Source organism: Zonotrichia albicollis, chromosome 14 (assembly GCF_047830755.1).
Source record: "Zonotrichia albicollis isolate bZonAlb1 chromosome 14, bZonAlb1.hap1, whole genome shotgun sequence".
In the NCBI taxonomy this organism is placed as follows: Eukaryota; Metazoa; Chordata; class Aves; order Passeriformes; family Passerellidae; genus Zonotrichia; species Zonotrichia albicollis.
Window position 1 is genome coordinate 16,633,616 of NC_133832.1, and position 21,582 is coordinate 16,655,197.

General features: G+C 39.5%; 1 protein-coding gene across 3 annotated transcripts in view; it reads left to right on the plus strand.

Annotated features, from left to right (window-relative positions):
• Positions 1 to 21,582, plus strand: part of LOC106629447 (connector enhancer of kinase suppressor of ras 2) — a 170,051-nt gene that overhangs the window by 102,388 nt on the left and 46,081 nt on the right. For all 3 annotated transcript variants that reach the window (XM_074551825.1, XM_074551824.1, XM_074551826.1), the window contains 6 exons: positions 2,341 to 2,409; positions 11,003 to 11,149; positions 15,065 to 15,198; positions 15,753 to 15,958; positions 19,127 to 19,212; positions 21,194 to 21,448. In XM_074551825.1, the coding sequence (XP_074407926.1) occupies positions 2,341 to 2,409; positions 11,003 to 11,149; positions 15,065 to 15,198; positions 15,753 to 15,958; positions 19,127 to 19,212; positions 21,194 to 21,448 (897 nt within the window). The remainder of the gene's footprint in view (positions 1 to 2,340; positions 2,410 to 11,002; positions 11,150 to 15,064; positions 15,199 to 15,752; positions 15,959 to 19,126; positions 19,213 to 21,193; positions 21,449 to 21,582) is intronic.

A 21,582-nucleotide genomic window follows, 5' to 3' on the forward strand; every position in this document is an offset into this window, starting at 1 on the left:
CTCGGGCAGGTGAGGGGCTGGGAATGGAGAACCAGAGAAAAGAATGGGAATGGAGAGCCAGAGAAAAGGCTGGGAATGGGGAACCAGAGAAAAGGCTGGGAATGGAGAACCAGAGAAAAGGCTGGGAATGGAGAACCTGAGAAAAGGCTGGACATGGAGAACTAGAGAGAAACTGGGAATGGAGAACCAGGGAAAAACTGGGAATGGAGAACCAGAGAAAAGAATGGGAATGGAAAACCAGAGAAAAGGCTGGACATGGAGAACTAGAGAGAAACTGGGAATGGAGAACCAGGGAAAAACTGGGAATGGAGAACCAGAGAAAAGAATGGGAATGGAAAACCAGAGAAAAGGCTGGACATGGAGAACTAGAGAGAAACTGGGAATGGAGAACCAGGGAAAAACTGGGAATGGAGAACCAGAGAAAAGAATGGGAATGGAAAACCAGAGGAAAGGCTGGAGGTGAAGAACCAGAGCTCAGGCTGGAAATGGAGAATCAGAGAAAGGCTGGGAATGGAAATCCAGAGAGAAAGCTAGGAATGGAGAGCCAGAGAAAAGACTGTGAATGGAGAACCAGAGAGAGAGAAAGGCTGGGAATGAAGAACAGGGAAAGGCTGGGAATGGAGAACCAGCAGTGGGCAGGAGGTAAAAGCTGTGCTTGGAGCAGCCCAGTCAGGCTGGGAATCACCCTGTCCAGGGCTGGCTGATTGCCCTGTTGGCTGATTGTTGGGTAATCAATAATTGGGTAATCTCCTGCCCCCAGAGCCCTGCCTGGCTCTGGCAGCACAGAGCCCTTGAGGGGGATGAGTCTCTCTGGCATTTGATTCAGAAATAATTGCTGTCATTTCCCTGTCAGTGGCAATTTGGGTTTTTCTTGTATTGCCTCCTCTTCTCTTTGCTCCTTTTATTTGTTTATGTTTTATGTTTTTAATCTCCCTTCACAAGAGGAATGAGTGGGGTTTTGGGCTGAAGACAGTGCAGCTGAGGAGTTCTTGCCTGCAGTGAGGTCATGACCATGAACTTCTCCACGAACATCACTTTCAGTTCAGATAAATCCTTTCTTCCTTTGTGTTTGACACGTGCCTCCTTTATTGTGTTTAACAATTTGTGTTTTAGGCTGGCTGCAGGAGCTCTCCAGGAGCTCAGCTGCATTTTGGTAACAGCTTTTTCTCTGTGCAGCTCTTCAGCAGGATTAGAGCCAGGCCAACCCCTCCAGCTGCAAGGGGCTCCTTTTCTGCCTTTCTTAGGAGCCTCTTTGCTTGGCAGGGAGCTTGAACTGTTTCTGCAGGATTATTTTGCTTTAAAATTTTCAGCACTGTTTGACAAGGGGCACTCAGTCCTCTCCTCTCTCTGACCCTGCATCTCAGGAGGAAATTTCCCCCCTTGTCCAAATCTCCTGACTGAACAGCCAGCCAACTTCCACTGGTTTATTTTCCAAGGTGGTGTCTCAGCTCTTGAATTCATTGTGTTTTTTTTCCTCCTGAATGCCAGACTGGTGTGCTCTGTGTCAGTAGAGCATTCTTGTAAGCCAGGGCACAGGGCAAACAATTTACTTGAGTTTTCAGCTCTCTGAGAACTGCTGATCTCCTGAATGCCCCTGGTTTCTCTCACAGATTTAAGGTCTCACCAAAGCTTCTAAAAATTATTTGTACAACAGTAGTTGCCCCTGTTTGAGTGGTTCCTCAATGGGTTTTAATCCATTTTCATCTGCTCAGAACAAGCTGTATTTAGGATAAGGGAGTTTTTCAGCTCCAGGATTGCAAAATTATGTGAATAGTGTGTACATAAAATCTCCTGAAGAGCAAGTCCCTTGCACCCATTTGAAAATTACCACATTCTGTGTTCAAATGGTTCATTAGCTGTCTTGGAAGTGCTGGAGCTGGATTTGAAGGTATAAATACCCTGTGTGTGCAGAGCATCTTCAGTTCCCCTCAGCAGTGACTCTGGACAGGACTGAGCTCTGATTTCTGCCCCACACCTGGCTGGTCCAGCCCTGTCCTGGGTGTGTTGTAACAGATTTAACTCCATGGGATGTGAATTCACCCATGGGATTCCCAACAAAGTTGTGGCTGCGCTAAACACAATGGAATAGCTCAAATGGCCACAAGCGGCAGCTGGAATTCTAGGCTGGAATGGAAAATGGAATTCTGGATTACTCCATCAAATGTTACCAGAAAAAATATTTTTCCCTATGAATATGACCAGTTACCATTATTTGACAGCAATAAGACTTCTTAAAGCACAGCTTTTTTGCCTCCTTCAGCATTCATTGTTCTAATTCCTGCTCTTTTCTTCCACCTCCACATCCTCCCTGTAAAGTGAATTTTTCTCTCTTGTCCTCAGTCTCCTGCTGACCAGTGTAAGAAAATCCATGCTGGTGATGAGGTGATCCAGGTCAACCACCAAACTGTGGTAAGTATTCTGGAAATTCTGTGCTCAGGCTTTGCAGCACAGAAAAGTAAAAAAGCTAGTGAGAAGTAAAAAAGCTGGTAAAAAGTACTAATTCTTTTTGCTTAACTATATTATTATTATTTGTGTCTTTTTAAACATCATATTCACTGCTTATTCTTAATAAGAAAAGGCCCAAATTGAGTCCATAACCAGCCCAGAAGGATTAAGCCAAATTTACATTTTGCACAGCTGCTGTTCAACATCATACTCTTCTTATATAAGGAGATCCAAGAATATTTCCTTGAAGTTCTTAGACTTCTCATTATGCACTTGCCAGCTGGTTTAACTTCTCCTCTTGAACAGAATTTTGCATTCTGTTTAATGCAGGATCCAGATTAATAATGCAGAAGTGCTGTAACAGCCATGTATGCTGAATCTGTTGGGGGGAAGATATAAAAATGATTAAAGTGTTGATAGAAATCTGCCAGGGTTGGGGTTTGGGCATTCTTGGATGGAGATTTATTTTTAAGACAACCATAAGCAGGTGGATGCTGAACCTCAGTATTGAAGAATGTAATTTAAATATAATTTAAATAGTTCCAGTGTTGCTGGAGAAGGGAACACTGGTACTTATTATTTCTTAGGCATGACTAGTGACAAGGACAATGGTGACTTCCTAAGAAACTCCTAATTTAGCTATTTCACTTTGTCCTGGTGAACCCCATCTCCAGACACAGCAGAGGCAAAATTAAGAAATCTCTCTTTGTCTGTCACTTGTGTGAAGTGGAAATATGAAAGTCTGGCTATTAAAATCTTATGATTAGAGAGCAAATATTTTCTCTTGAAAAGAAGTATAACTTATTCATTTACACTTTAAATGTTAATGCAACACACAGCTCTTATCTGTATTAGAGAGTTGTCATAGTTACAGGCTGAAATATGCATTAGGCTGGCTTTCTCCATCAAACACACTCTTCAAGTGACAGATCTGATTTAATCTTTACTCCCATAGGTGAAATCCCCCATTCAGCTTCTCAAGAATTGGCTTTTTTAGCAACTCTTTCCATGTCTGTTATTACAGCAGGCTCAAGGTGGTTGATACTTGTAATCCCTTTCCACCTGAGGGCACAGGACCAACAGCTGAGTCAAGAGCTATAAAAGACTTTTTTTTTCTAAAGAAATCCCCCCATAATAAATTAATTATTCATTCTGAAGTTTCTAACAAGCCAAGTAAACAGATAAATGGCACTGGTTCTTTTGGAAACTTATTCTTGCTCGGAAATGGCTGGGAAAGTCTCATTATATGTCCAGTTTGGAAAATCAGGCAGCAATAGTGAGTGTTTGCATGGTTCAGAGGTGTGTGTCCAACTCTCACCCCTCATGGAATAGGAGTTTTAATATTTTAAATATCCCTTAGATCTTCAAGTGTCACTTCTGGCACTCATTGCTGCAAACCACTCTCAGCTGTGCTCCTTCTTCCCCTCACTTACCACGTTATCATGATCCATATTTTGCTTATAATTAGCATTATTTCCATTAGTGGACTGGAATTATTCAAAGGCAACAGCTCATTAAATTTCCACGTAATCAAAATTCTAATATTAGCACGACCAGCTCATAAAAAGGGGTGTAACCCATTTGAAAATAATGGCTGGGGGGGTCAGAGAACGTGCAGATCTCTGGTGTTCCTACAGGTTTTCCAGAGAAGATTTTATTTTTGTTATCCTAACCAAGACATTTGTTTAAGGTTGATGTTTCTGTAGCATTTTGGTACCAATATTTTATAATTTATCAAATATAAATCCTTCAACACAATGTGCTCAGAATAAACTGTCCTGAAGATGATTAGAAAATGTCATTTTTCCTGCCACTGCTGGAAACACTTCCCTGGGCAGAGAAAGCATGGATGCCTTTTAGCAATTCCAATCCCATAGCTGGCTACCAGCACCATTAAATCTGATTTTGACTGAACTAGGCCAGTGTATTTTCTGGATAAATTCATATTCATTTAATATGATCATCTGAGTTTTAAAACTTTCATTGATGTTCCCACAACCTGTAATAAATTGCTCCGGTAGTTAATTATTCTCATTGCTGGGGGGGAAAAAAGTCATTTTATTTGTAGTCTATATTTGTCTGGCACAAGCTTCCAGTCCTTTGATCTTGATGTATTTTTATCTCTTAAATTGGAGAGCAGGTTTCTCTTTTAGGTATTTTCAGGATGCAATCAAATTAGCTCATCACTCTTTTTTTTTTTTTTAGTAAGGTGGATAATTTGAGCACTTCCAGTTTGTCATCCTAATGCGTGACCCTCCTTAGCATCCTGTTAGAATTCCAGCTGCAGCACTCTGCATTTCTCACAGGAGTTATGGAGCTGTCCAGGGCAAGGCTTCACTCATGGGCAGGGCAGAACTGAAAGAGTGAAAATGAGATTTCAGAGCCCGGAGCTGCTCCAGGGCAGGGTCAGGGTGGATTTCAGGAATTGTTCTCCCTGCAGAGGGTGGTTGGGCACTGAACAGATCCCCCAGGGAATGGGCACAGCTTTTCACAGTTTTACTTCATTTTTCCAAAAGCTTTTCTTTGGAGTTGAGAGTTAAAAAGTGTTCAGGAGGTATTAAAGGAGAGCTGCTTCCAAATGATGTAATGCAACAACTGAAAAAGGGAGAAATAAAAGCTTTTCCACGTGGAATCTGGTCTAACCAAGGAACACTCTGTAATACAATTACAAAGATCAAAGAAAAAATAATAGTACTTTAAGCAAGAAATTAATTAAAGCAGGCAATTCACCACTGGCTGTTAAGATCATTTAATCATTATCCAATTTCCTTATTTGCTTTTCTGCTTTTTCTTGCTTATAAGATTTTAATAAAACAGTGTAAGAAACTTTAAGAATAAGTTATATATTCTAAATTACTGCCACCCTAACTCTTATTTTTCCCTAAAATCCAACAACAGGCGCCAATTCTGCCAGTGCCTTTAGATTTTACTTTCTCTCCTATAAAATTATACAGAAGTACTAAAGATGCCACTGTAGCCCTTCTTTGTTTGCAAAATTAACAATTATTTTTAGGAGATTTTTGCTGCTTAGTTGTAATAGTAGATTTTATATTGTAATAATTTTTCAGCATAAACTTATGAAAATTAAATTGTGTTAATTTTCCTTTTTAGATAGTTTTTCAGACAAAGAAAATATTGAAGATTAAATAAATATTGATTCATCTACCTGACCACCTGTAAAATATTTTGTCTCTTTCTGGATAGAGAAGTGATTTGTAAGCAAGGGAAAACTGAATTTCTCTGTCTTCTATTCTTTGTATTTTTATATTTTTTTGGTGAGGGTTAGGATTTGAAGGTGATTTCATAGGACAGAGAGCAATAAGAAGGCTTTTGGTAATTCCTGTTGAAAGCTCAATGTTACTCAGGAGCACCTGGCTGGACTCCAGGAGTCAGAATGTTGTAATTAATCCCAAACCAACTGAGCACCACGGAGCTGATGTGACTGAAAATGGCAAAGATGAACTTGGAATTAATCAGGAACAGGTTTCCAGGAGAAACTGAGTTTGGATACCATTGTCTTGACATTAGTAAGATCTTGTCTGAAATAGTGTGTGATCTCCAGGTCGTTCACAGCTATCAGAGGTGTTCACTTAGACAGGAGCATTAAAAAAATGTAATGAGTAAAAAGGAAAATGTGTCATCTGTCTCAAAGGAAGAGGAATTATTTAAGGATTTCAGTTTGGTTAACTCAGCCAGCTGGGGCAGAGACAGAATTCCTCTTTCTCCACAGACAGAGGCAATAAAGACCAGAAAGAGAAACAAATCCTCAAGACATAAAACACTGCTGTGCCAGAGCAAGAGGCCACAGAAATATCTGTAATAAATCTGTTGTGCTACTTGTTTCTTATATTCTCTTGAAGCAGCTGCAGGTTTTAACTGAACGAGTTGCATTTTCACACTCGAGTTTGCTCTTTGGAAGGATGGACCCTGTGATTTCAAGGGCATAGAAGAAGGATGGGGACAGATTTTTAGTAGAGTCTGTTGTAGAGGGGCAGTGACTTTATACCGAAAGGGGGAGATTTGAATATAAAGAAGGATTTTTTTGCAGTGAAACACAGGCACAGGGTGCCCAGAGAATCTGTGGCTGCCCCATCCCTGGAAGCGTCCAAGGCCAGGTTGGACAGGGCTCTGAGCCACCCACCTGAGAATGTCCCTGCTCCTGGCTCATTTTAAATGACCTTAAAATGTCCCTTCAAACCCCAAATATACTTTGATTCCAAGTACATGCTCAGCAGCCTAATGTCCTTTCATACTCTTCACTGTCAAATTACATGCTTGAAATTAAGTGTGTCAAGAGCCTGGCACAATGAAATCATTTCAGCACTAATTTATTTGTGTGAAGACAGTCATTGAATTAATACCCTCGGTGTCTGTTTGCTGAATTGTAAATATGAGTCCTAATGAGAGCTCATTTTAGGTGGAGGTAATTCTGTAAATGCAGAGCCAGGTCACACCATCTGTGTTTCAGCACACTCTGGGTTGGGAAATGCGAGCAGGGGAAAAAAGAAAGGACAAAAGCTGTCATGAGAATTTGAACTTCTTCCCCAAAAGATGTCCTTCTGTTTCCAAACAAAGTGCCACATGTCACTTCTTCTCCAGACCCAGCCTTTCAGAAAGGCTCAGCAAAGCCTCTCTTCCAGCAGTAGATCTTGCTCCTTCTTGGATTCTTGCTGTGTTTCTCCGTTGGTTAATGAAAATAACTCTGTAAGATAATGGGAGAACATTTGGTTTTAAATCATCAATTCTTGTTAGGAGCAGCTCGAATATTAATGAGAGTGAATCAGCTACAGGTGTTAATGACGAGCTTCCCCTTCAGTGACAGAAAAGTCTTATGATCTTCCAGCACATTTTTGTCTAATAATAATTTCTGATTTCCATCTTAATCAAACCAGCTCTCTTGATTAATTCCCTAATGAGGCAAAGTGAATTACTTAAAATATGAAAAGCTGATAGTCTGCTTCCTTAAAAAAAGTTGGGTTTACACCAGCTGGGTTTTTTTTTTAATGCAAATATGAAGAGAGGTCAAACTTTGCAGGTTCAAGTAAATATACAGATGGCTTTGCTTATGTATTTGAAGAGTCATGAGGGGAAACATCTGTCCTGGTTCCTGTGAGGGGTTAGTGCAGTCAGAGCAGAATTAGTTGTTTTCAGGTGCTGTGCAATATAGTAGGATATAAATATTTAGAAAATATTTGGCACAACTGATTTCCAGACCAAATGCCTGAAAAGGGAGCTTTTAAATTCCTGTTAGTTATTGCTCTGTGTCTCCCTACCCCAGGTGATGCAGTGAGCAGAGCAGGCACAAATCCCCCAGGAAAATTCAGGTGTAGCCTCCCTTCCTGCTGTGAGGGACACTCAGTATTTCTGTATTTAAACTTTTATTACTCTGTATTAAAACTTTTCCATTTTCCAGAGTCCTGGCAGGGTTTGGTAAGGCAGTGGAGGAACTGGGGAGCCCATTCCTGCCTTGTCCCCAGAAGTTTCAGGGAAAGCAGAGAAAGGAGCAGATCCCTGTCCCCTGTGCATGCCCAGCTCCACCATCTGAGCTAATTTTTATTTTTGAATTCCTACTGTAATAAATAGGTACAATGTGTTTGGAAGCAATTGGCAGGGAGGTGAATAACTGCTCTGGAGGCCCAGACCTCTGGAATCCTCTGATAAACACCACCCTGTTCCACAGTTCAGCTGTTTTCTCAATTCCTTTCATAGACAAATATATCATGCACTTCATGCCTCTGCAGACACCCAAAAATGCACTGATTTTTTTTATATTTTTTGTGTCCATCTGTAGCATTAGGAACTTTTTGTATAAATTTTTCTACAGTGAGTCATCCCCAGGCAGGTAGGCTTTCTTTTGAAAAGGGAGAAAAGCATGAGCAGAGTTGGGATTTATAACAATGCTGAAATCCCTGCTGCTGGGAGGATGCTTTCCAAATCCCATTCATGCAAATCCAGATCTTCTGAATGAGAAGGAGCAAAGTCATTATGAGGAGAGTCTAAAGAAGTTATTGGAGAACTAAAAATCACTGCTTTGCTGTTAATGAAAATGGGTTATGCCTTGCATGTTTTTCTCAACATATTAGTTAAGGAGTCCCAGCTACAAAATTATCAGGTTTGGGTCTACAAAATTACCTCAGCATTGTGGAATTTCCTGGTAAAGGAATTTATTGTTTTAGCAATTAATACTTTTGGAACTAATTTTTTAAAAGTTGCTGTATTCTTAATTTTCCACCATATAGTTTCTATGAGAAAACTAACAAATCCATTAATATAGACAGGAGGATACAGGTTTCTTTTGCCTGGAGGTCTTTTTGCAACACTGAGGATGTAAAAACAAAAATTAATGATTGTGGCAATCTTAATTGTAAACTATGAAAATTTCAAACATCTGTCTCTGACCATTTTGAGTGAATTCTTTTGCATTCTTCTGTGTTTCTGCCATCTTTAGCATCTAAATTAGCATCCATTTTCATTTATGGAGGAAAATGAAAAGTATCACATTGGTCTCTTATTTCTTCATTGTTCTAATGTTAATTTAACTTTCCTTGCTGAAATATCTTTACCCATTTTGTAGAATTCAGTTTTGACTCTATGTTCTAAAAATCTTAAAGGAGCAAAATACCTTTGTGAAGAATGATTCTTATCAGAGCTAGAAATCAGTAATTGCTTTAAAGACTGATTCTTTAGGAGTAAATGTCAAAATCTGACTCAAGGACTGGTTTTCAACCAAGATTTTTAATCCACTGTAATGACTTCTCTTTTTTCAAAGCTATTTTTAGCAATACAATTTATAATAAGTTGTCCAAATTCCTGAGAGCATTTTATCATTGCCCAGTAGTAATGAGTGCAGACGGTGCTCTGATAGATCTTGGTATTTAATGGTTTTGTCATTAAGGTTCTCATTGGAATAATTTATCCTTCACTTAATTATTTATCATTCTTTTCTAAAAGGAGCCCATGGAACTCTAAGGATTTCGGCAATCTGAAAATTACATCAATCTATAAAAATCAGGGAGAGTTCCACTTCATTTCTGTAATTGAGTAAAAGAAAAAAAAATATATGGGCCCTGTGCTTTTATAAACACAGCCCAAACTGGAGGAGTTTTTTGGGATGCAAGTTGCCATCCTTGCATTTGTCTGGATGTGCCCTATTTACAATTGCTGCTGTTGTCTGGTTTCCTGTGGCCAGTGCATTTTTAGAAAGTTTTCAATAGAACAGCAGCATTAAAAATAGAACAGAACTTTTAAAAGCTTTTAAAAATCCTTTTTGGAATTCCAACACATCTTGCAGTTCTGTCCCAGGGGGATGCTCACAGTGGGATCCTGGCTTTGGCCCTCTGTGGAGGCAGCTTGGAACCTGACAGTCATATCCCAAATTCTCTCCAGCTCTTAGGAAAGGATTTTAGTTCCAATCTCTTGGAGGTTGTTTTCTATTTTCCCTTCACCTTTTTGTAATCAGATATTATCTTCCTCTAAGAGGAAGTCATTACAAACTCCACCTGATATAACAAGGGGGTGAACGCAGATGTTCTGTGCCTGAGCACCTAAATAATTTATTGTCCTGCTTTTTAATAGCAGTGGGAATTCACTCTCTGGTCAGATGATAAACTATGATTAAAATGTTATTGGTGAACCCTGACAGGTCTAACATGGCCAGTATAAAAATATTTAGTGCTTGCATGTGTTGGTGCTGTTCTGGGATTCACTGAACTTTCCATTCTCACAGGTTCATGTCAGGGCTGGTGCAGCTGCTTGGGAAGGTTGTCTGGGAATTGTGTGGACACAGCATCCCAATTCCTGCAGTGTAGATCTGTCAGATTTGTGGCAGTCACAGCATTTATGGCAGGTCTTTACCATGGCCATGAACTACTGCTCTAAAATCTGCTCTGAGTGGGACAGAAAAAGCAGGGGCAAGAGAAAAACCCTAAAAATAAATTTTCTTGCTTTGTGTATAAATAATTCATAATAATATAATAATTCAAAATTCCTATTTAAATAATCAAGAAATGTCTCTAAGTTTTGGTTTTTTTTTTTTTTTCTGAGTGGCACATCCTTACAGTACCAGTGATTTCCTTTTTTATGGCTCTGTTTGCAATTTACAGTAACTTGGAGGCTCAGCTGTGCCCAGGGCTGTACAGATAAACCAATAAATGATCATTTATCTCCAGGCAGGGGCTTGCAGCTCTCACATACATGCTGCATTTGTTGTTCCAGCACAGTCTGGCTCCCTCCTCAGCACTCCCTGTTAGAGCTCAGACTGAAATGATTTCATGACTTTAGACCTCACCTTCTGATTTAAAATTTTCCATGATCTCACAAGTTATTGAAAGGGTGACAGTGTTCACTTCTGCGTTATTTTGTTCAGGAACATGACTAAAGAAAAGAAAGATAAAAATCCAGCTGCAGCAGCATGATTTGAGTGCAACAGGGTTTATAAAAACAGCTTGTGTTTGCAAGGAGCAGGCTGTAATAGACCTTGCTGGTTAACAGAACATTTCCTTCACATTTCAACTTAAATGGAAAGCTTTCAAAATTCAATTATGGACTTTTTCCTTAGGTTGGCTGGCAGTTAAAGAACCTAGTAAATGCACTGTGGGAAGACCCAAATGGAGTGATTTTAACCTTGAAAAAACGTCCTCAGAATACCCTGGTTTCTGCTCCTGCCCTTCTGAAGAATGTCAGGTGGAAGCCTCTGGCCCTGCAGGTAAGTGGTGCTGCAATGTCATGGTAAATCCTTTATTCAAGAGGAAACACTGCAATTTTACCTTCCGGTGAAGGGAACAGGAGCCGTCCCAAACTCCTCTGAAGCACAGTGCTGGGATAAACAAGTGTGGCAATGCTCAGGTTGTTTTCTCCATGTTTTGGTGACTCTGGGAGCCGCAGGAATTCAGAAAGGAAAGAACATTTACAGAAAGTTTTATGAAGAACAAAGTTCAGTGGCAGCTCTGCCTGGCAGAGGCAGCAGTGCCTCCCTATTTCCATTATTTCACAGTCTGTCACCCACTTGTTTGTGATCAAGTGTGTCAGATCCATTAAATTCCAGGAGAACCCTGCTCCTGTTGCACACCTCTCGTGCAGGTGGAGTTTTTGGCAGCAGGGATGACAAAACCTCTGCTATTTTCTGTGTACTCACTCCTTGAAAACCTGCAGATGCAAAAAAATAAAAGACAATTGTGAACATCAGAGCTGCTTCTTCCTACAGCAGGAAAATCTGTACTCAAAATGTCGTTTTTAAAGGAAAGGCTTGCCAGTAAGTCAGTAACTGTTGATGGTTGTCTTTAATGCCTTTTAACATCTTGTAAGAAGTTGATGCGCTTCCATCATGTGGAAGCTTCTCAGAGCTGTTTTATTTGGTTCACATGATACATGAATGTGTTTCTGAATGATTTTTAAATTAATGAAACAAAAAAAACCCCTTCAAGCTTATCCAGGCAGATTTCCTCCCTGCCTGGCGTTTTCTAACTTTTTCATTTCTCAGAGTTCCTGAATCCTGCACAGTGGCTTCACTGCAGGAGTTTGTGCAATCCTTGCAGCCCAGGAATGCTGGCAGTGGGATTTAGGGCCACCTTTCCTTCTCTGTGCCTGCCCTGGGGGAGAGGAACGGGGCCCTGGGACCCCCAGAGGGGATTTTTCTGTCACAACACTGCAGGAATAACATCCTTTGCTCTGGCAAGATGCTCACGTGTCTGCTTGTGAACTTCAGATGGAGCCTCCAGGGGCAGCAAAATGGAAATTGCAATTGCACAGGGCTTCCAGAGAGATCCTCTCTTTAGATTTCTACGTTATATACATTTATATTTGTGCATTAAAGAATCATAATTCAGGGGCAGCTCTGGATGTGAGGCTGTGGCACAGTGAGCAGTGTGTGCTGTACACACTGCATGCATGGATTTGCCATCAAAAATGCAACTTTTGTTGTGGTAGCCAGAGAATTGAAAGTGCACCAAGCTGCTTTTGTTGAATTATCAGCAGTTCTGGTTTTGTGATGTCTCCTCTTCTGATGAGCCTCTGAGGAGCAAAGGGTGCTTGGAGCGTCTCCCTCCTGGGGTATATTCCTTATTTATCAGAGAATAGTGGGGTGATGCATTTAAATAAAAATATAGTCCTCTTTGGAAAACAAAACCAGCCCTGCCAGAGTTACTTCTTAAGAGTAGATTCTGTTATGAGGCACGGAAAACCAGTTTTAGATCTTTTATTCTTCCTGCCACAGAGACAAGCTCGAGTGTGAGGAGCTGGATCCGTGTCAGAGCGCAGGTCTGGGTTTGCCTGCTTCCCGCAGCTCTCACCTGGATCTGGTGTTATTTATTATTGTCAGTAATGACTTGGAAGCAGCCTGATTAAATTTCAAGATGCCTCTGAAGCCTGTGCTTCCTGGACAGCTGACACAACAGCTTGTTGCTGCTGGAAGCAGTGAGCTCACTTCCCTCTCCTGTTGGCTGCACTGCCCTCACCTTTCCGTGACTTTGGCATTTTTCAGACTCTAGAGCTGTGGAATTGTAGGAGAATTTCTGGGTTTTTTTGTTTGTTGTTCTGGAGCTTCTGCTGCTCATGGATTAAATGGGATCCTGCAGGACAGGCTGTGGGATAGCAGAGAACACAGCTCAGACAGGAGGGCTCGCAGCGAGGGAAGAGCAGGACAGGGAACGGCCAAACAGCCCCAAACTGCAGGAAAACACCCCAGAGAAAGCAGATTGAGAGGGAAACAGCTCAGCAAAAGTCAGACTGTCACCAAAGAGGGATAACAGACATGGCTGTGCTGTATTTCATGGCATGTTCCAGCTCCTGATCCACGCATCTCTCTGCACGTGCTGTTTTCATGGTGTGCCCCATAGATCGATTCCTGTGTCCACATGTGGAGCAATTTATCCATTCTGATTTAAAATAGAATGGAAATCATTCCATTTTCTGGAAATCAATTTGCTGCTGTTAAAAAACCCCAAAACAAGTAAAACAAAAGCAGTACATAATTAGGGAAGGCAAAAAGGAAATAGGGTTTAAGAAGTTGAAATCATATTTGTTACCTCAGGTTGGTGCACAGCAGGAAGTTTTAAATAAAAGTTGTCATGTTCTCTATTGTTGCTTAAGGCACTTAAAGAGGTTATTAATATTTTTTCTGCAATAATTAAGTTTAAAATTATACCACATAGGTAATTTATGAATTATTGATGATACAGAATCTCTGAGGCCTTGTAAAATTTATTACTTGGCCTTGTTGTCGTATTCTTTCGCTTTGGAGGGTTTTCCTTGATGCTGAATTACAACAGCAGAGTTTCCATTTGTCAGTTCTGTGCTCTTTTATCTTTCTGTGAGATTTGTGACACCATTTTTTTGCCCTTTTGTCTCTGGCTGACATTATGTGATAGTGGAAGATTATTTGAATTTTAAACTCCCTAATTATTTTCCCACTCAGGACAAAATGTTTTTTGCTTTTTTTTTTTTTTTAATTGGCAATGGCAAATAGGGCTCTGCACCCTACAACTTCACTCAAATAAAATATTATATATATTGTATTTTTTTCTTTTTATTTGGAGAACTTTTCAAATTGGAATAATCCTTCTGTCACAACTAATTGATCCAGAACAATTACACCATTTATTATTTATTTTATCAACAAGCATAGAGAATTAATATAATTTTGATCTCTTTGTAGAATGAGAATCTTATAAAAACCATCATTTTTTGGTATTTAGGACTGGTTTTACTTTTTGAACCACATAAAAATATTTCAGTGTTTACCTCTGGAGGACAGAAAACATTTTACTTAGAAAAAGATCAGTGTTTATACCTTTCATCCAAGTTTTGAGTCACTGGCTTTTCCTTCCACCTGTAGAAAACTGGTTCTATCTATTTAAACATAACTTTTATAAATAAAAATATTTCCTATTTCTTGAGTATCAACACAGACTGAACCCTGGTTGAAAAATATTCTTTGTTTATATCTCTGTATCCTGCCCAGCATATTTGGTTATCATCCTTCTAGTCCTTGCAGACCATTGGCTTGAGCTTCCCTGTGACATCTGAATCAAACAACTGTGTTCAATGCCATGTGAAAGTTTAAAAAGTAAAAATCTTAAAAGACATTCATTTATTGTTTAGATTAATTTCTATTTCTTTGCTATTTACTGTAGAACACACATTTGTATCATCATGGCTATAAAGCCAAAGGACAATGAATTCTGCTCTCTTAAAAAATCAAGATGTTCTGTCCTTGCTAACAATAAATCTTCCACTGAAACCAACACAATCATTTCATTCAGTGCAAGTATTCCAGAGCTCTGTAATTAACTTCTGTATTAATGGCATTTAATACAGTGTGTCCTTTCTCCTCAGATAATTGATTTTCTGCATTGATTAAAGATCATATTTTGATTGAGTTTCAGATTTTCCCTTGAGGTGGCTTTCAAATTAATTTAATGGTCGTTTATCAGTTTCTTTCATAACTTTCTTGAAGTCTGGAGTTTCACTGGACACCTTTTTTGGAAGAACCTCCAGAAATTAAAAAAATGGCTAATCCAATAAAAGAGGTCAAAACTCCTAAAATTATGCACGCTGATTTTGTTGTTTCTTGTAGCACAGAAAACATTAATTTATTCTTCATGTGCCTTTTGGATTTTTGCAGCCTGTGATTCCAACCAGCCCCACGAGCAGCTCTACAACCCCAACGAGTACCATGGGCATGCCCTCAAAAATGGACAACTCTGCACTCCAGGATGTTTTCATTCTCTCCCCTATGTCAGGACTTTATGGCCCCAGGTATTTATGTCCTAAGGAATATGAGGTTTTGAAAAAATAAAATTTTACACGTTGATTTCATTAGATTTATAAAACAAAACCAAAATGAACAGACCCATCATCAAGGTAAATAATTAAGAAAATTAAGAGCTAAAAATACATTAAGCACCATATTATTGTTTTGAGTGACTTAATTTTCACTTAGCTGAGAAAATGTGGGTTTGTTCCTAAATCAAGAAAGTATTTAAAGAAGTCTTTAAACAGTTGATTTGATTTACTTTTATGTGTCTGCTTCTATCTTATTCTGGAGCATTTCTGCAAGGGAAACCCTTGTCTGCTCATATTAAAACAATTCCTGATGTTCCCCTTCAGATCCTACAAAACTCCTGAATGTTTATCTCACAATTAAAGTGGCACCTAATGATGATTTTGTTAATTTACATTTGTTGAATTGCCTCACTTACAAAGTGAACATTTCAATTGCAAGACTTTTTATTTGTAGCATTTGGGAGAGGCAGTCGCACGCTGGAAGCTTCCCTTAAATGGTTCATTTCCCCATCATCTTCTGTTTTTAGGGATGAAATTGGAATCATGTCTTGTGACGACATCAGCAAGTTTGGAAAGCCTGGGATGAAGGGCTCAGAGTCTCCAAACTATTTCCTGGAGCACGAGAGTGGGAAATTCTACACGCTGATCGAGGGGGAAGGACACCCCGGGGGCTCCGAGTACGAGAGGAGCAGAGCCCCAGGCGTGAGGAGAAGGGAGAAAACCCCAACCCATGGTAGGCTGCACTTCCCACCCTCCTCCTGCTTTGCAAACTCTGCTCTGAACTCTGCAACACCCCCAAAATCTGCCGTTCTTATCACACCTGCTGGCTCTGAACAACAAACAGAATTTCACATGAAGGAATAATTAGAAATGTCACACACTAACATTCCTGGTCAGAAGTTATTTATACAGTTATTTTGCAGTTTGTTCTGGAACGTTGAATGGTAATTAAATTCATATTATTTGAATAGCCAGCATCTTTATTTACTCAATTTCCCCATCCAAACTCCTGGAGATTATTCTACTTGCAATGTCCTGGGCTGTTAAACTTCAGTGAAGGAAATGCCTTGTGGTGTGAAAGTGTCTGTAAGATGGAAGGCCCTCCAAAATTCAGCACTGCATTAAATGCATGAGGAGTAGCCTACAATGCACTCATTAGAGCTAGAACTGTATTTCAAAATCTCAGGAAGCCTAAATATATAAAATGCTATAAAACAATAATTAATTCTGGTTTTCTATAGAAATGTTGTGTGTACATAAATCCCTTTTGAGTGTGCAGGTGTACAATCACACGTGCTTGTATACAAGAGTATGGATCTATATTTCTGGTTCTATATAAAAGATATTCTTAAAAAATAACTTTTGGGGTTTTTTGCTTCACTGAATGCTTGGTGTTTAATGAATTTGAGAAAAATACTGCTGAAACACAGCAGTGTATGGGCTGTGCATTTTCAGTTGCTTTATTTTCAAGGCAGTAGGACAGTCTTGTAAAGCTTACAAATTTCAGATAGGAAATTTCTTTTGAAAACAGGAATTATGTCTGATTTGGAAAATGGCATTAATTCTGTACCTCAGAGAAAGCAAAGACCACGGTGTTCTCTGTGGGTAGCTGCTATCTTTTGAGATCTATATGGATATTTATTTATATATGGCAAGCCATCCATAAGTCCTTTATTCCCCTACTCTGAGATCTTTTTTTTTCTCTCATTTTTAAAAAGCCCCAACAACTCCCTAAGTTTTTGTCTTTGAAATTTAGGGAAGGGGAAGCCTCTCAGAAAACCTCTGAGAAGCTCAGAGCAGTGAAGGAAAATGTGCCAGTGAAGAACAGAGGCACTAAAATCCTGCTGCAGTTCAGGGGAGAGAGAGAGTCCCCAGAGAGGTTCTGGTGGAATATCCAACAGCGGCTGAAAGGGAGCACAGTGGGGGAAAAAAGAAAATTCCTAAAGCCCTGAAGTCCCTGATTCTGCTGCTCGGTCTGGTGTGGGGTTTGCTACCAGGGATGTTCTGAAATGCAGCTTCTCTGCCTCCTGCTCCCAGTATTTATCTTGTGTTTAGCAGTTACGCAGAACTTCCCTCCTGCTGCTGTAATTTGCTGATTGCAGCTGGATTTCTGGTAAAAGTGGCAAGTAAAATGGACTTGATGGTGTGTGTGTGTGCACACAGAACCTTTTTAGGGGAGAAAATCTTAATAAATCTTGGTTATAGGCAGGGTATTTTTAGTAACTGCTTCAGTCATCTGCTTGATGCTTGGAAGAGCTGTGATGCTGAGGAACAGGATTCCATCCTGGGACCAGTAATGTTCACTCTTTATCTCCTTGGGAAGTGACATCACTTTAAAACAGAATTAGAATGAAAGATAAGGAGAAATCTTAACTGTGATTAAAATTGGAGCCAGATGGGTGTATTTGCCTTGCTTTCATAAATTCTTCCTGCATGGTGACTTAAAATATTGGGTTCCCTGCCTGGACCCAAGAGTACACAAGATTTTTTTTGTCTATGATGGACAATTCTGGTTGAAATCCAGAAGGAATTTGGTTTTAAAGTCTCTGAAGTATGCCTTTCTCTCAAATATGACTGCTACACCAGATTTTTTTTTTAAATACAGATTTAATTAATCTGTTGATTACCAGACATGCAAATGAAGTTCTACTGTAGTGGAAGGTTTTGTACTGTCTGACGGAGAAGTGACATCCATCACCACAGTGACAATGTGTCTTTCAGTAAAAAGACAGGATTTATGGCAGCTCCAGCAAACTGAAGCTGGAACCACAGAGCCATGAGCAAAGAAATGAAAATAAAACTTCTGAAGCCTTTCATGGCCAAGCAGCCACTTTCATTATTGCCTGGGCTGACACAAACTGCTGCTCCAAAATTCCAGCCTTGGACCTAGCAGGGTTCCAGCCATTATTAGAAATCAGTCTCCTGTGCAGGTGGATGGATACTCAGGCAGGTGATGGGTATTGACAGTACATGCAAAATACAAGAAGATAAATAATAAATCGATTTTTCCAATGTATTTATGAAAATTAAGCTTGTTTTTAGCAACATTGCAATGCATTTTTTGCTCTACTTAACATTATTCTCTGTTATTTTCCTGACTCTAAAATGCTCTGGTCTAAACAGCTCTTGTGGCAATGCATTTCAAACCTCTTCCATTTATGTGTTAGAGGCAAAAACATCATAAATATATTTTTTTCTTTCATTTTATTCTGGTATCCTTGTACACAACAATTTTTTGCTTCTCAGAAAAATATCCAGGCTGCAATGTCAAAGCAATTTATAGGTTACTTTTCATTGGGAAAGGAGTTGGAAGTGAAATAAGCAGTTTACAAAATCACTTGTTCATTTGCCTTGTGTGATTCCTGTCCTGAATTTCTATTTCTGATGTCTGTTGTGCTGCGGTATCTGTATTTGTGTATAAATAATTTCAGAGCTTCAGATCCTTCCTTTCTTTACAGAAAAACTGTTTACTTTGGTTATGTTGATCTTCACTTGAATTTATTCCCAGATCAGGGGGGGTTTCTGTTTCCCTGACAGATCTGTGCTGTTGCATCTGTATTAATTCTCTCTCTGCTTTTCCTACAGCTTTTTCCACTTAAAATCTTTTTCTCTCTTTATTCCCAACACCTGTTTAATGAGCAAGGAAGTTCATACAGAGCAGAGTTTTCAAATAAATTTGTAATCTGCTTTACATTTGCAAGGAATTTCACCAGAGCTGGTGGTGCCTCCCTTGAGGTGGGGGTGATGAAGAGGAGGCTCTGGGATGTCCCACTGATCCTGAAGGCCACAGCTCTGAGGGGTTGTGTCACACCTGGAATTTATTTAATTTACACCGCTGACCCCACAGCCTGCCATTCCTAACCTTCCAAAATTCCATTGGTTTTCCTTTCCTTGCTTGCAGGAGATTTGAGGCCAGTCTCAATGCCCACTGAGTACAGCTGGATTGGGGAGCCCAAAGAACAGAACATGTACAAGAGGGGAAGCAGAGGTGAGTATTTTCTTTTCTCTCCTCTTCTCCAAGATGTTTCTCCTTTGTTGCTTAAGGAGCATCACAGGAAAAAAATTCTTCTATTTTCTTTTTTTTTTAAATTTTTTTTAGTGTCACAGAAGATCTAAACCAGTCTGTGCTTTTCTGTTTCTATTTCTGAAAATTAAAAATTTGTATTAGTAGGAGGAATTTAATTCTAGTATAAAGAAACATAAACATCAAGGGGAAAAGTACTTTGAAGGCTCAGATATGTGTTAAAAGCAATCAGTTCCAAATCTGCACAGCTCTAGAAAACAGTAAGTGATGTTACAGATGTAAAGTAGCATCCTCTGAGAACATTTTGATCAGTATGAATTAAAATTTGGAACAGGAATCAGAAACTGTAATGTCAGTGTTCAGACCAGCAGTTCTAAAAACAAAAACTTCATTGATCCCAGTGGGAATTATGAACTTTGCAAGAAAGAAAAGTGATGGCACAGGGTTTTTTTTTCCTTTACTTCCTCTGGCAAAAAGAAAACATACAATTCCAAAGGATATTCTTCAAATATACAACCATATTTATTGTGACACTGACTCTTGAAGATCCTTGAATACTATTTTTGAGAATCTTTTAGGCATGGTCTGGAAGCTGAGAGGAGTTCAACTTGACTCCTAAAAATGTGACAAAAAATGAATGATATTCTTGAATATCAATACAGGATTTTAAACTATTTTTTTTCCAGTAAACTTCCTTTCCAAAAGAAAATAAATTTCACTTAATGCACAAACCTTTTCTGATTTATTCCAAATCTGTTGATGTGTGTTTAGCTCATATTTCACTGCTGCAGACAGTAACAGACTTGTTGCCTGGCCAGCTCCCATTTTGAAACTGTGCCCAAGTTTGCTGCACATCTCCTCAAAACCGTTATTCCAGCTTGTCAGATTCCTTGAAATTACAATCCTGGAGTCTGGAATGGTCCCAGAGATGCTCCCTGCATGATACAAGCCAGAAATATTTTCTGTGTCTGCTCCCTTTCACCAGCCTTGGTGAAATGTGGGATGGAGTGCAGGGAGAGCCCTCACAATTCCCTGGACACTCCCAGGATTTTCCCAGTTTAACAGGAGCCAGGGATGTCTCTGCCCAGCCAAAAATGGTTCTCGGTGCCATTCGCATTCTCTGGGAAAATCCCTTCACCCAGGATTTTTCTCCTGGGAAGCTGAGAGGCCTCAGAGAAAAAGGAAAACAATTCTTATCTCATTTGCTTCTCCTGTGATGTTCTCATGCGGAATGTGTTTGGAGATTGTTTACACAGAAGTGATTGTTTCATTGGATTGTGCTGTGAATTATTTTGACTCATTGGCCAATCAGAGCCCAAGCTGTGTTAGGACTCTGGAAAGAGTCAGGAGTTTTCATTATTATCTTTTTAGCATTGAGTATCCTTTCTGTATTCTTTAGTATTGTATAGTATTCTTTAATACAATATAGTCATAATTATAAATTATAATAATAAGTATATAATAACTATACAATGCTATTAATATTAATAAGATTGAGATTATTAATATAATATTACTATAAAAGAATAAAATTAATATATTATTATATAATATAGTTAATAAAATAATTCTTATAATATTATGTTATTATATTATTTTATATTATATTATTATAGATGATATTGTTATTGATATATTTGTAATATATATAGATTATATTGTAGTTGATATAATAATAATTTATATTATTATTATAATAATTGTAAAGTAATAAATTAGCCTTCTGAGAACATGGAGTCAGATGCATCATTCCTGCATTTTTATTTTAATTTTTATATTATTATCATATAATAATAATTATAAAATAATAACTTACCCTTCTGAGAACATGGAGTCAGATGCACCATTCCTGCCTTTGTTGGGGCATTCCCAGCAAATACAACGGTTCTCTGCTTGTTTCCTCTTCCTAATATTTGTTTTTCCCTTCCTCCCCCTCCAACCACTGACTCTGAGAACTCGCTGCTGCGCTACCTGAGCGATGACAAGATCCTGGTGATCCAGGAGGAGCCCCTGGCACAGAAGGACAGCAAGAGGGACACGGCCAGGAGGTCCAGGAGGAAGGGCAAGGGGCCAGGGACCCCCGGCTTCCCCATCAGCCCCTCGGTGCTGGCCTCCACCATGAGCATCAGGATGGAGCCGGGACAGCAGGACGTGCTCGGCTTCTCGCTGGCAGAGAACAACACCGTGCCCCTCTACCACGTGAGTGCCCAGCCTGCACCTCCCTGCTGAGCCTGGCAGAGCTGCGAGGGTTCTGCTGTGGGACTGATCCAGAAATTCAGGTGTTGTCCCCTTACAATAGATCCAGGCATTCAGGTGTTCTTCTCTTAGGATGG